Genomic DNA, 15,363 nt, shown 5'->3' with positions numbered 1-15,363 from the left:
CCAAAATTTCAACATTCTGGTCCCCAAGCCACTTAGTTTTCACTTTTGCCTTATGGCACGGTGCTCCATTGTGCTGGAAAATGCATTGTTCTTCACCAAACTGTTGTTGGTTTGTTGGAAGAAGTTGCTGTTGGAGGGTGTTTTGGTACCATTCTTTATTCATGGCTGTGTTTTTGGGCAGAATTGTGAGTGAGCCCACTCCCTTGGATGAGAAGCAACCCCACACATGAATGGTGTCAGGATGCTTTACTGTTGGCATGACACAGGACTGATAGTAGCGCTCACCTTTTCTTCTCCGGACAAGCCTTTTTCCAGATGCCCCAAACAATCGGAACTTCTACTTTCTGCAGAAGATCAATCTGTCCCTGATGTTTTTTTTGGAGAGAAGTGGCTTCTTTGCTGCCCTTCTTGACACCAGGCCATCTTCCAAAAGTCTTGGCCTCACTGTGCGTGTAGATGCGCTCACACCTGCCTGCTGCCATTCCTGAGCAAGCTCTGCACTGGTGGCACTCCGATCCACACTTTTCACAAAACGTTCTTGCAACCTGGTAACTATGGTTCCACAGCCTGGTTAAAAGGAGGGTGATGCTTGAAATCATTGTTCTCCATTGTTAACCATGTGACCTGCAAAGAAACGCGGATAGGATATTGGGGGTGAATTTTTTTTATAACTCATCTGTTTAAATTATATTAAAACTTAAAATTCTGCTTAATTAAGGGCGTGGCCACTTGATTGACAGGTGGATTGCCGCTGCTGACACTGCCGTCGCGCTAGGTGGGCGTGGCTTCAGCAACTAGCTCCCGCCTTTTTGCCCATTTTTGATTGTTCGGGAGTGCCAAGATGGCGACGGCCTGCTCTGCACACTTTGGGCTTCAAAAACACACTTCAGGAGTCTACGGGTGACGTCACGGACACTACGTCCATGTTTTTATACAGTCTATGAATGAGACCAATCACTGCAGATTAGCATCACACAAAGGAAGGGTTTGGAAAAATGAATCATTGAGCGAATCGTTTAGGAGTCGTTTAGCAAGTAAGGTTAAAATAAATGCATATTATAAAACAATGAAAGTGTTTTTTAGACCTTGCATGCATGTCAACCTGTTGTTGGGGACTCCCAAAACCAAAATATGTACCTTTCATTACCCGTAATGGGGGCACTTTAAATACTACTAATAATTATTGCATAAAAAATAAATAAACAACCATCATGAAAAAAATTGTTCAGCAATTAGGTCAGAAGTACAAAGGCAGGGCTCTGATATACAGCATTAAAAGTTCTGTTATTCCTAGAATATTGCACAGCTGGAAAAGGCTCTCAGCCAATAAGATTTGCGGACCGGAAATAACTGTTGTATATATGTGTGTATGCATGTAAGTATAATAAGTTACAGAGTTATTGCTAGTAATTTCTATATATTTTATAACTATTTTGATTTGGACTGATGGTAGGAGTGATACATACAGAAATGTACAGAATATAATTGCAAACTTTATTCCACAACCGTCTTCAGTGAGGGTGAGGTAATCTTTAGGGTGCCACTTCCTGTGGGCCCCTGGCTGAAGGTGGAGGAGGCAGGTGTAACTGAAGTTCTTCTGGAGGAGTTTGTCATGAAGCCTCTACTGGCCTTGAATTCTGTGAGCCCTACAGCAGAACTCTACCGGCTGAAGAGGAAGATGATGGACAGTCCAGTTAACTGTGAGTTATTGAATGTTTTAGAGTCTGTCTGCCTCGTGTGCCTTCATGTCTAACACATGTTTTCCAGCTCTAGGCCACTAATTGAGTTAATGTAGACCCCTGAGATTGTCCTACTATTCATGAGACAGATAAAGTTTAGCCATCTTTTACTCACCCCCCATATATATATTTTCTTGTCCATAATGAAAGTCAGTGGGGACCAGTGTTGTTTGTACCCAACAGTTCTTCTGTGTCCAGCAGTAGAAAGAAATTCAGGTTTGAAACATGAGTAAATGATAACAGGATTTCATGGGAAACAAATGACTATGTCTCCATATGTCTATTTACACACATCTGTGTTTGTACTTTATTTCCTCTGTCCAGATCAGGCATTTCTAGTGGAAGACATCTATTTGGTGTCATTCGACGGACATCTGTTCAAACTCCCAGCTTCCTGTGACTTCATCCTAGCAGCTGATGTCATCCAGCAAACCTTCAGCATTCTGCTCAAATCTGACAGGTTCAAACGTCGCTCGCTTGTAGTGCAAATGCAAAACACAAAGATTGCAATTCACCCAAATGGAGAGGTACATGTACCTGTTATTATGATGTCTAATATTTGTTTCATAGCGGATTTAGAAACTTAACACTATGTGATTAAATGGAGTAATACAAAAAACAAAATGTTGCTTTTAGGTGGAGGTTAATTGCCACATTGCACACATTCCATACACTAACCATGAAGTGGCTATCAGAAGGGATGTGAATTTAATTGAGGTGTCCAATGAGAGAGGACTTTGGGTATCATGTGACCCTCATCTAGAAGTTTGTAGTGTGAGCCTAGATGGATGGCTTCATGGTAAGTTCATTAGCGTTGTTTACTTCATTACTTGTTTTTGGCGATAAAATGTTGCCTAACATTTAAATGGTAGTACGTATACAGTATGTTAGGATTTTTCACGTTTTTGAAAGTCTCTAATGCTCACCAAGGATGCATTTATTTGATCAAAAAATGCAGTAAAAACAGTAATATTGCAAAATAGAATTATAAATAACGGTTGTCTATTTTAATGTTAATAATTGCAAAGTTTTTCATGAACAGAAAGTTAGAAATAACTGTGTTTATTTAAAACAAAAATCTTTTTTAAATGTCTTTACAGTATTTATTGATCAACTTAACGCATCCTTGCTGAATAAAAGTATTATTTCTATATAAAAATAAACAAAAATCATGGTGACCCCAAACTTTTGAACAGTATATTGTAACATACTGTAGTATATTAATATATAGGATATTATAATAACTGTTGAATATGTTTTAGGTTGTTACTAATTCGTGTACATCATTTGCAAATCTTCATGAAACCCTTCATAAAAGACAAAATGTTTTTTCCCCTTTTTTTCAAAAAAAGAAAAGAAAAATGTTTTGAATCAAATGCTGTAATGTTATGATTTGTTTCTGAGCTGGCCGGTAACTATAACTTTTCTATAAAAAAAAAAAAAAATGATTTTGAACTATGATAAGTGTCACTGTTCTGATCTATTGTAAATGCTAATATGCTGTAACGTGATGAATTAATGGATTTAATGACATTCAAAACCAGTGCTGCCTACCAAAAGTTCAGCTCTCTGAGGTCAATCATTCTAATACGCGTTCTAAGACGTTATTTTAATAAACTGTTTTTCAGGTGTGTCCACTGGTCTTTTAGGAACCAATGATAATGAGGCAGCTAACGAGCTTCTTCTGCCAGATGGCTCTCACACACAAAGTGTGCTTCAGTTTACTCACAGCTGGCAGGTAATGAGAGAAACCTGTGAGAAACGCACACCTGTTCAGCAAATGATATCACAGCCGGCTCAAATCACAGCACTGTTACATGCACCGTGCATGCTTTTTTAAATGGAATAATGTATCGTAAAACAGAATGTATAAAGACTTAAAGCTATAGTTAGGTCATTCCTACAGCTTGGTGGATTTTATGTCCGCATAAAACAATAATGCACATTTTACATAAAAATATTAAACAACTCTCATGCCACCAAATTGTTCATGCCATTTTTAAATGAACTTACACTTTAAATTTTTGAGCATGTCCCCTTAATAACATGACTTTTCTTGGAGGGAAAGTAACTCCAAGAACAAATTAAGTATTAGTCATAAACGTTACTTTTTTTATATACATTTAAATTCTTCCTAAAGTTTAATCTTCTGTTAGCATGTTGCACTTTCCTACTTAGTAATGGGCATCATTAGCTTAAAACATCCACCCTGTTACACAATGCATTGAGAAAATGCCATGTAACAGGATTGACAAATTTCCTAGGTCACATATGAAATATTTAAAATAAAAAAAAATATGTATATTTAATTATACTAGCCTGAGCTTGCCCATTGTGTTTTTCTGATATACAGATATTTTTCTCCCTCTAATAAGACCAAAATAAAAAATTATTATTATTTATTTATTTTTCTTTTTTTTACAAATCTGATCAGTCCAAAATCTTTCAAACTTTAGGAATGAGCCAGTCAACTCATGTCATCGGAACCTGAATTTTCTTTTTAGAATCAAACTTCCTTTCTTCCATCGAACAAAAATGTGAAACTGAAGAATGTTCGCACTGCTCTTTTCCATTATTTAAAGCATTCCGTATAGTGACCAGTGCTGAGCTCCAAAAAGCAACAAAGAACAGTCAACATTCATCAAAACAACTCTTTTCGTGCTCCGTGAGAGAGAAGAATAATGAGGGTCAATAATAAAGACTGTGTGGATCTAATGTCATATTTCCATGCTCTGTACTGTAGGTGGATTCGGAATGTGTCATCAGGAAAGCTGAAGTCTGTCAGAATGGCACTGCTGACTCCCTGCCGTGTACATTTCTGTTCTCTTCTACAAATTCTCCTCTGAGCCCCTGTTTCAGAGTGGTAAATACTGTACTCTGTTTTCTCTCACTCAGTGACATGTGCTAACTATTACAAGCCAGTGTATATAAAGATCCCTTTGATTAGATTGATCAAAAGACATCCACTCCTTGGGGGAAAAGGAGAATGAAAGAATGCAATAGTAAACAACACAATGAACTTCAGATGAAGAATTCTTATTTTTACATTGCGTTTATAAGCAGTCATTTTTTCGGATGAAGCATTTTCTGTCTTTTTAGGTGGACCCCGCACAGTTCATGATGAAGTGTGAAGGACTGGAGTGTGTATGTGATGAGCGTGCAGAGGTTTCAAGACCATCCTTTTGCACATTGGCCTCTGCCTATATCCATCAATGCCATAGAAACTACGTTCCACTGGAGCCGCCAGTGCAGTGCGGTCAGTATTTCTGCAAATGCAGTGAAATCTATAACCGTATTTTAAATAGATTACCCCTAGGACTGCACAGTTTGGTAAAAAATAAATAAATAAAAAATACATATTGTGATTTTAATTTGATCAGCATCATGGCAAGCATTTACCATCTCATATTGATTTTGCCTGGATATCTAAAAAGAAATAAAAAATAAAAAGATAAAAATAAACACCACAAAATCAAAGTGAAACAGCAGGTATCATGTTTAACAGAATATGCAAAAAATATTTTGTGAATTATCAAGTAATGTAATATTTTCCCCACATCCTTTTGTATATCAGAAGTTACTCTTCACACTTTATAAAAGAGACAAACTCTGATGAAGAGGGCTCACCCAAAACTGAACCAAATGAAAAAGAATCCAGTTTTTGTTGCATTCATATTGTATCTGGAAAATTTTGGTCCACTAAGTTCACTTTTTATTCACACTGTGTTTGAACTCAGTCCTATTGCATAATGCATTACCACATAAACCATTATTATTATTATTATTATTAAATACAATAATGTTTGCAAATGTGAACCTGAAACAAATGCACCGCTGACTCAAATCAAACCAAACTCATGCCGAGACATTTGTGTGGTGTGAGCACATATTGTGATCCATTCTGAGATGCTTAAACTGGTTAAAAAAAAATTGGTATCATGACATGAGTTTATATTTCAGACTTGTGTTTTAATTTCAGTGTAAGGGTGGTGTCCGGTTTACTCCAGTGGAGACATGAAGCATCAGCTGACCTGAAAATTCACAGAGACCTGTACAAAATCATTACTTTAAGTATCTTTATTAATTATTATTATGCACTATGACAAACTGATTTTAAAAAATATATATATATATATTTGCTGCCTGTTTTGCAATATGCAGTATTTTATGTAACCAAGAACATTGAATCTTTTATTAATGATAGTAAATAAATGTTAAAATATTCTAATTTGTCATTTGCATTTGTAAAGTTAGAAATTAATACATCAGTATAATTTAATCTTTTTATTGTATATATATATATATATATATATATATACACATATATATACACACACACATATATATATATATATATATATATATATATATATATATATATATATATATATATATATATATATATATATATATATATATATATATATATAATTATATATATATATATATATATATATATATATATATATTATTTTTTATATATATATTACATGCTAGATAATTGTGTTAATTACTAGAGTAATAACAACAACTAGCATATGTCTAATTACCAGCATTTACACAAGTATTTTTTTACTTTGAAGGTATGTTTGCTACATTCATTTCAATATATGGAAAACTGTTTTTCTGAACAAATAATCAGCAAATAAGTCAAAAGTAAAGCAGTTTGGACACTACACAACTTCACTGTGTTATGGATGTGCATTTTAAAAAGTTGATCTTAATGATCTGCCTATGATAACGTATAATAATGAATATCCTCCTGTGTAGGCTTAAATGTGCATTAGCTCTCTACATTGTATTTGATTCCCTGCCAATAAAAGCTTCATAAATCTTTCTGTTTTAATGTGATGGTATCCAAACAGACAGCATGTGGGAGACATTTGGCTTATGTTCTCCTGTTATTCCTTGAAGCGGGATGCGTGACAGGTTTTCCAGACATGAAGGATGGTAGAAATGTTCCTCTTACTCTGAGTGATGGTCTTGTGAGGATCATATAAGATCAGAGCCTTGTCAAGTCACTATAAAAACTCAAATGTGCATGTGGATCACCATAACAGATATTTATGGTCCTTAAGACGATGGATCTGTGGACTAGTTCTGTCATGCTGCAGATAATTCATGTGAAAGTTTATTTTTAAACATTACGTAATTTGTAAAAGGCTCATGGATGTGTGGTTGTAAATATTCACAATGAAAGTGCACTTTTCTTTAAACAAAAGTTCGTAAAAGGTTTATGAAACACTCATAGACGATAAAGTGAATAAGCGTTTTATGGTACCATCCTCCCTTTCGTTGATGATGTCACAATGGGCCTCTCGCCAAGCCTTTAAAAAATTCAAGTCCGCTTTTAGTAGTTCTTTTAAACTAAAAACTAAGATCATATACTTTGAACCAACTTTTTTTTTTCAGAGATGTACCAAATAAAATTATACTTAAGTGCACCTGGCTTATACTGATAATAAACTGATTGTATATTAAACTGATATCCAAAATATTTGGGCTATATTTGAATTAAAAATTTTGATCACGAAAGTATAATGAAGTATTCTATGTATACTGTACTTTGATTGTAGTTATTATTACTCTTTTGAGAGAATATTCTATTAAATATGTAAACTGGCTTCTTTTCGGTAGTGCTCCAGTTTTATATTCAATTCAATTTCAATTCAAGTTTAGCGCTTTTTACGATACAAATCATTTTAATTAAAGCAACTTTACAGAAAATGAAGTTTCTACAATATTTAGTAGCAGCTTATCAGTGGTGACTGTCAGTTTATGTACATATGACAGAAGTTTATAGAAAAATCAATTAATGAAGTAATCAAACAGACGATGAACACTATTAACAGTAATTATTATATGATGCAATCAAACTTATATCAAAAATTTGGTAGATCTGTATGTTGTTTCAGGGGTAGCATCATCAAATCCCTTTCATTGTTATATACTATCTTGAGAAGTCAGATTTGAGATGCTATGACTTAGAGCAGTGGTTTTCAACCTGTGGGCCGCGGTCCCCTAGTGGGTCGCGGTGGTATTGCAGGTGGGCCGCCAATTACTATTAAAAGAAATAATAATTTTGTTAATATATGTAAAAATGTCTGCGTCATAACATAATAAAATAATTTCATATAATTAAATAACAAAAAAATAAATATTAAACTGTAACTATGCTTCCACTATTCGAGCTCGCTGATTGATTTTAGAATAAACCACCAATTAATATTTTTGCTGCATATGCTACAGAACAACAAATTCAAACATGCATAAATGCTGTCAACATGTTCCCTCCTGACTGCTTGCTCCGCTGACTGTCTATCCGCTGCCGAGCTCTGCCTGGATCTGGTTTTCCCGTTTTGCTGAGCGGTGCCAGCCCGAGTTATTTTCTGTTCATTGCCAGTTCATTCTAGGGCTGTGCGATTAATAGAAATCGTCATAAAATCATGATTTGACCGTGCGCGATTTCTAGATGCATTATTTTAATGTGCTTTTGCGTTACATTAATGGCTCTCGCTGCTGCTTCTGCATGACGTACACATACTGTATACACACTGCAAAAGGAGTATGTGTGCACCTGTATAATGTATAACAAATCTATTTCAACACCTGAGGCACCGCTTCAATTAATGAGCTCTATGAACAATGCATGGCAAAAAAGAAAAAAAGTCAGTGGACACGGGATTTATTTATTTATATTTTTTTGCCATAAGTCTAGAAATTTTGTTACACCTTTATTATAGGTATTACAACTATATAGGTATAACAAGGAAGTTACAACTTTTTGATAAAGCTTAATTGTTTTTTATTTGGAAATATGTTTAAAATTCATCCTGAATGCATTTATGACTGTAAAGCATATCTGTGTGTCAAAATTGTTTTTAAAATCGAAATTGCAAAATTGTTCAAAGAAATTGCGATAGTTTTTTTTTTTTTCATATCGCACAGCCCTAGTTCATTCAATAAATACATGTACAGTTAACAATCTGAGTGCAAAGTTATTAACCTAACAATAGGGGGGTCAGTAAAATTTTTTGCAGTAGTCCGCGCAAACATATGTGTTTGGTTATGTGGGAGCGAGTTGAAAAAGGTTGGGAACCACTGACTTAGAGCAAATGGTTCATGGGTGACCTGGTCTTTTTTGTATACAGTGCTAATAACGCACGCAGGAACATATAAACACTTTTTACAAAGGGTGTTCTATGGCTTCAATTATAAATGATTACCAGAATATTTAATGTTAAACCTCATCACAAAACATCAAGTCAAATAGCAAAAGCAGGTCTTTATGTAATACATAAATAAAAGTCATACATCCGCTGGTAGGAATTACTTCAAAGTCTACTTAAAGTACAGCTAAAATTTATATTATATATATATATATATATATATATATATATATATATATATATATATATATATATATAACTAATACCTAAATAGGAACCAAATAGTATTCTTAACCTGTTAACTGTCACTCACATTTTTGAACATAGACTTGAAATTGCATGATCTAAACCTACATTTTTATAATTCATGACTGAAAGCATTTTGTAACATGATTTTGATGTACCATTTTCATGGTAATGCAATGTTTGATTTTAAAATGGGTTTCAAAGGATGAATTTTGAGATTTTAAGTTTTCAAGTGATATCATTTCTGATGATTTCTAAATTGTGATAGAGAAAAAGGCAAAAAACAAGACATTTTTTTGACAAAGGTCAGAACTCCTGTTATGATGTAGGTTTTTTGAGGTGCACTCTTGCCATAAATTAATCTATTACTTTTCCTACATAATATTTAACAAAAAAGATTGGTAAAATATCTATTTAGGAGTCTTAGACCTTTCCAGCGATATATAGTTTGTTATGATTAGATTAGGATTTTATTGTAATATAGTGAAGTAAAGGTTAAAGTACAAAAATAAATGGTCAAAAATAAGAATGTCCATTTACAAGTTTGGTTGAGGTGTACAAACTATTAAACTAATAGTTTACTTAGAATATCAGGGTGTGTTTTCATAAGCTAAAACCGGGCTGAGAAGAATATGACTATTAAACTATCATTAGACCTTAAGTTTACTTGTATTATAGTTCAGAGTAAATTTAAAACCTTAAAAGTGAACTAGTTGTGTACTTGAAAATGATGCTTTAATAAACTGAAACTGGGCCAGTTTAGTCCCAATAATTAAATAGTATGCTTACTACTAGTAAATTGATATTAGCATACTTACAACATTAAGTATACTTGACCTTACTTAAGTTTATTAAATAAAAAAAAAACTTGAAGTGTACTTCTTTTTTGTGAGTTCTTATTCTTTTCGCTACAACACAAAATTAAACTGTTGCATTTGTTCGAAATGCTTAAATGTCATCCCTTATAATCAAAGTCTCTTATTACGCATAAAACACAACAGAACTATCTGATATTCCAGAATTGTATTCGTTTCTCATCTCCACTAATGCAACACACACTGTCTCTTACATCATTTACAAGTTCATTAAGGAAGACACCGTCCCTCGTAACTTGTAATGAATCAAGCTCTGCTTAAATAGCATGCAAGGGAGATGTACTATTTAGTCTTGGCACCAATCCAAACTGCAGATGCTTTTTAGAGCTTAAAGGAATATTTCAGCCAAAAAATAAAAAAATATACAAAAACAAATAGCTGAAAATGTTCTCACCCCCAGGCCTTCTAAGATGTAGATGAAGTTTGTTTTTTCATTGGAACAGATTTGGAGAAATTTAGCATGACATTACTGAATGGGTGCCGTCAGAATGAGAGTCCAAACAGCTGATAAAAAGAATCACAATAATCCACAAGCAATCCACACCACTCCGTCCATCAGTTAAGATCTTGTGGAGTGAAAAGCTGCACGTTTGTAAGAAACAAATCCATCTTTAAACTGTTTAAACTGTGAGTGTCTGTCACCAAATATGAGTCCATAATCGATAATAACATTTCCTCCATTAAAAAAAGTCAATCTCCTGTTGTCCTCTCACATCAAAATCACATCTCATCATTAGTGAGCAATTGATGTAATGCTAAATTTCCCCAGATCTGTTCACTTGAAGAAACAAAATCATCTACATAATATGGCTGTGTAAATTTAAAGCAAAATTTCATTTTTGGGTGAAATATTCCTTTAAGAAGTATTAATTTTTGTGGAATGTAAAGTTCCCATATAGCAGTTTTAAACGTTTTTATTACAAATAAATTTGTAGCGAGGACATTGAACAAGTTTTTATTTATTTATTTTATTTTTTGCTAATAATATTCAGTCAATATGACCTGACAGTGAATAGATATATGTAATAATGACAGCAAGCTTCTCATCCACAAAGCATCCGCTTAACATCCACAGATAGGAGTTTAGTGTTGTTGTTGTTTGTTTGTTTTTTTGTGTGTGTGTGTGTGTAGAAATCAGAAACATGACAGTGGAATCATCACAGTAGAAATACGCACCTTTAAACGTAGTATTTAAAAGATCACCGTATGAGGATAACATTTAAATCACATTTACTGCACCTACAACGATTTGTCTTGTAGCTTATTAGGCACTGTTACATTAAAGTTAAACAGTATATGCCCCTTGCTTAACAAGGGCTGAACAATATTGAGAATAATAACAAAAATCACTTCGCCAGCATGAATTCTACAAGAGTTAACTGTAATAACATCTCCAGTCTGTAAATGAGTCACAATAGTGCCATGGTGCAAAAAGAGAGCGAATAACTCCAGTCATATGGACGTGACACATTCACTGTACAGATAGTTAATGTCATGTATGATCCATAACCTGCTACAAAGCAGTATGAGAGTGTAGAAGCACAAGCTGCATGTGTGTTATATAACAATGTGTCTCATGTGGTGGATTTGGAGGTATGTTCTGAACAAATATTTGCTAAATCCAAAAAAAAAAAAGTGAATGCTGGTAACACCTTTTTTGGGGGGTTACACTGACTGGTTACACTTACAATTCACACACACACACACACACACACACACACACACACCAAAAAGCAAAAAGTGGTAAATATTGAAATTCTCACTGGTTCACTAATGCAGCCGCACATAGACAACGTGTGTTTATATGACTTCAGTCTGAAAAACTCACTTACTAACCTTTTCTTTCTTTTTACTTCTAGTTTTACAACGCTAAAACCTTAAATGACTATGACTTGATTTAAACAGCTTCACAGCTCCACTAATATAGACATTTTAACAGATAAAATAATGTAAAAGAGTTTATAAAATCAGAAACTTCATATCACCGCTTTTAAATCCTTGAAGAATTATTCACTTCCACTGTAAGAGCCTCAAAATAAAATCAGTGTCTGCTTGTTTTCATGAAAACAAGAGACGAGTCAAAGTCATTTATGTGGTTGTCAACATTATGGCACATTCTTTTTACACCAAAGGACGTAACTGAACTCTACACGTTTTTGGCCCAAATTAGTTTTGGTTGAAGTTAGTCAAATTAGACAGATGTGTCATCATCAAAAAACGACCAAAAATGGTTTTGTATGGTAAATTATTGAAAGCTGGGTACAAGATACTATCAGATTAAATTAATAAATGACTTTTTATGACTTTCTTGTTGGCTGATAAACAATATTTGCTGTCCAATGTGCACATGTGCGTTTGGGGTCATTAGGTTTTCTTGGGGCAGAGGTGTCCGAGTCTCCAGCAGTGACAGATGGTGTTGAAGAGCCGACAGTGGCAGGAAGCACATGGGTCACAGCAGGGAGTGAGCGAGGAGCAGCTCTCCATCAGACCGGCGCAGCGCCGCGCTGGAGTCTGGGCTGGAGAAAGCGCCTCAGGCCTGGGCTTAGGTCTCTGGAGGACACATATTTTCATGAGAAATGAATAAACAGAGCAAAGAACCACTAATGCATTTCTATTTACTCAAGGTTTTAATGTAAAAAGGATTAACTCGATTTCCAAGAAGAAATATTATATTCTTGTTCTTGCAAAAGGACAGATGTGCATTAGTCCACTTGAACAATGTTGGATTTGTTATATTGGGGTGCACGTTTTAGGAGATCCTAAATAACACAGTGTGATGTGTGGAACGAATGTACCACCACGTGATGTCTCTGCTGAGACAGATAGCGAGTCCTGGCAAAGAGCCTCTTTGGTTTCTCCTGATTCCACGCTCCTGTTGGGACACACAGATCATATGCACTGCATTAGGGATGTAAACATATATATAGGGTTTTTGTTTTTAATCGTTTCACACTTTAAGTGGAAGAATCCCAGGTGGCACTTGAAAGAGACGGTGGTAGATTTTCCCGTCTGCCTGCTCACATGAGACGTTTGCTGAAAATAATGAGCCTTTCACTGGAGCTGTTTAGTGCAGGGCACTGAATAGTGAGACTGTGTGGAAAAATGGAAAAAAAACAAAGTTTTCTTCTAAGCCTCATTGGTGACGTTGACAGTCCAAGGGGAAAGAAAAGAAGGCTTTGTGTTTGTAAAGCATGTTCATACTGGCCTGATTACAGTACGTGTGAAAAGCAACACGTTGTCAGGTGGCAGAGTGAATGATCTAACGTCATGTGATCAGAAGTGAAACATCAAACGGTATCAGAACGCATGGTAAATAAAAAAAAAAAACTAATCTTAAATCATCAGTGTATTCAGGACCAAACAGGTGTTTTATCAAGGGGAACACACACACACAAACATTTAAACATTGCAAACTACAGTAGTCAAAACGCAATATTTATATATAAATACAAAAAATAATACAAATAAAAAGCTCAAGTTAAGCAGATCAGGTGTACAATGTTTCTTCATTTCATTTTCAAATATAGTCAAGTCAAATAATATTTAATATATCTATACTTATTCTAAATGAATCAACTGTTATTATCAATATAATATATCATATGTATACACGTTATATTATAAAAAAGTAACTGTCACACTAAATGAAAATTAAATTATGGTATTAGGCTGCTGGTTAAATCATTACATGTGACCCTATTTGTAGCAATAGTCTTTTTTCTTTAAAAGATCATGTTTCATAAAGATATTTAGTAAATTTCCTACTTTAAATATATAAAAACTTATTTTTTGATTAGAAATATGCACTGCTAAGAACTTCACTTGGACAACTTAAAGGCTTTGTTTTTTGTTTTTTTTTGCACCCTCAGATTCCAGATTTTCAAATTGTTGTATCTTGGCAAAATATTATCATATCCTAACAAACCACACATCAATGGAAAGTTATTTATTTAGCTTTCAGATGGTGTGTAAATCTCAGTTTTGAAAAATTGACCCTCATAACAGTTTTTTTTGGTCCAGGGCCACATATTTCTATTCATTTTTATTAAAATACCTATAATTATTTTATACATAATATAACGTGCTGATACTTACAACTATATATTTTATGTTATAAACAGTTACAATAGCAATAATAGTAAAAAAAAAATAACTTTATCATTATACTTAATCATTATACTAAACTAAATATTAAATTATGGTTTTAGGCTGCTGGTTATATATTATATACATTTTTTAATAAATTTTTATTCAAATATTAAATATAATTAATTTTGATAATAATTATGTGGATACATGAAACAATGATATTATGTACAGTAACAGTGACAGTATGAGTAAACAGTAACTCATATCATTACACTAAATTGAAAATGCTTTTAGGCTGCTGGAAAAATTAATATATATTTAAAGTCATTTTAATTCAAATTTAATTACTTTGTATAATAATGTAATATGTGGATACAGACAATCACATACATTATATTATGTAACAGTAAAATAACAGTATCAGAGTAAAAAGTATACAAAATATTAATTATAGACTGCTGGATAAATTACTAAATGTTTATTTGTTTTAATTCAAATATACCTATTGTATAATTAATGAAAATAATTTTAACTCAGTACAATAATTTTAAACACGCACACACACACACACACACACACACACACACACACACATAGGCCTACATTATATACAGTAACTATCATTATCGTAAACTGAATATGAAATGTTCGTTTAGGTTGCTGGTTAAATTCTTATAATTGTATTAGTTTTAACTGAAACATGTCTATTTTTATAATTTAATAAAATCAGAAAAAAATACCATCATTATTTTTATAATATAATAATGTAGGCAATTTGGATACATGCAACTATATATATATATATATATATATATATATATATATATATATATATATATATATATATATATATATATATATATATATATATATATATATATATTATACACAGTGCTATTTACTGCTGCTTAAATTTCTATATTGATATTCATTTAGATTCAAATATGTTACCTGTTGTTATGGCAGAGCTGTGGTGCGCCGCGTCGTTTTCGTGCTTCTTGCGCGCGTCTCTCCTGTTCGCCTCGCACGTGATGGACTGAACAACTGTGCAGAAGACGCAGATGAAGAGCGCAAATCCTTTCATCACTGCCGGCGTCATTTGCCGATCGAATGGAGTGTTTAGGTGTGTCAGGTTCGCGTTAGACTGTCCTCCTAGAGATCACTCAACAAGTGAGGTCCGTGCTGAAGCCCATTCGCAGCGTTTATAAAGCCCAAACTCACCCACGCCCACTCGGGTACGAGCAC

At 33.7% G+C, this 15,363-nt stretch overlaps 2 protein-coding genes across 3 annotated transcripts in view; one reads left to right on the top strand and one right to left on the bottom strand.

Annotated features, from left to right (window-relative positions):
- LOC132155198 (uncharacterized) overlaps positions 1-5,902 on the top strand; it is a 30,748-nt gene extending 24,846 nt beyond the window's left edge. For both annotated transcript variants that reach the window (XM_059564060.1, XM_059564059.1), the window contains exons 33-39: positions 1,516-1,700; positions 2,064-2,266; positions 2,376-2,538; positions 3,368-3,477; positions 4,483-4,602; positions 4,839-4,995; positions 5,719-5,902. In XM_059564060.1, the coding sequence (XP_059420043.1) occupies positions 1,516-1,700; positions 2,064-2,266; positions 2,376-2,538; positions 3,368-3,477; positions 4,483-4,602; positions 4,839-4,995; positions 5,719-5,723 (943 nt within the window). In that variant the 3' untranslated portion in view covers positions 5,724-5,902. The remainder of the gene's footprint in view (positions 1-1,515; positions 1,701-2,063; positions 2,267-2,375; positions 2,539-3,367; positions 3,478-4,482; positions 4,603-4,838; positions 4,996-5,718) is intronic.
- Positions 5,903-12,101: 6,199 nt separating this feature from the next.
- Positions 12,102-15,308, bottom strand: LOC132154294 (agouti-signaling protein-like). Its single transcript, XM_059562848.1, has 3 exons — positions 15,070-15,308; positions 12,825-12,901; positions 12,102-12,579 (listed from the first exon to the last, which is right to left on the bottom strand). Exons 1-3 carry the CDS (start codon positions 15,215-15,217, stop codon positions 12,394-12,396), a joined length of 411 nt encoding a protein of 136 aa, XP_059418831.1. The 5' UTR covers positions 15,218-15,308; the 3' UTR covers positions 12,102-12,393.
- Between the last annotated feature and the right edge of the window lie 55 nt (positions 15,309-15,363).

The sequence above is a fragment of the Carassius carassius genome, chromosome 12, assembly GCF_963082965.1.
Source record: "Carassius carassius chromosome 12, fCarCar2.1, whole genome shotgun sequence".
In the NCBI taxonomy this organism is placed as follows: Eukaryota; Metazoa; Chordata; class Actinopteri; order Cypriniformes; family Cyprinidae; genus Carassius; species Carassius carassius.
The sequence above is the reverse complement of the archived record's forward strand: the minus strand, read 5'-3'. Positions and strand labels throughout refer to the sequence as shown.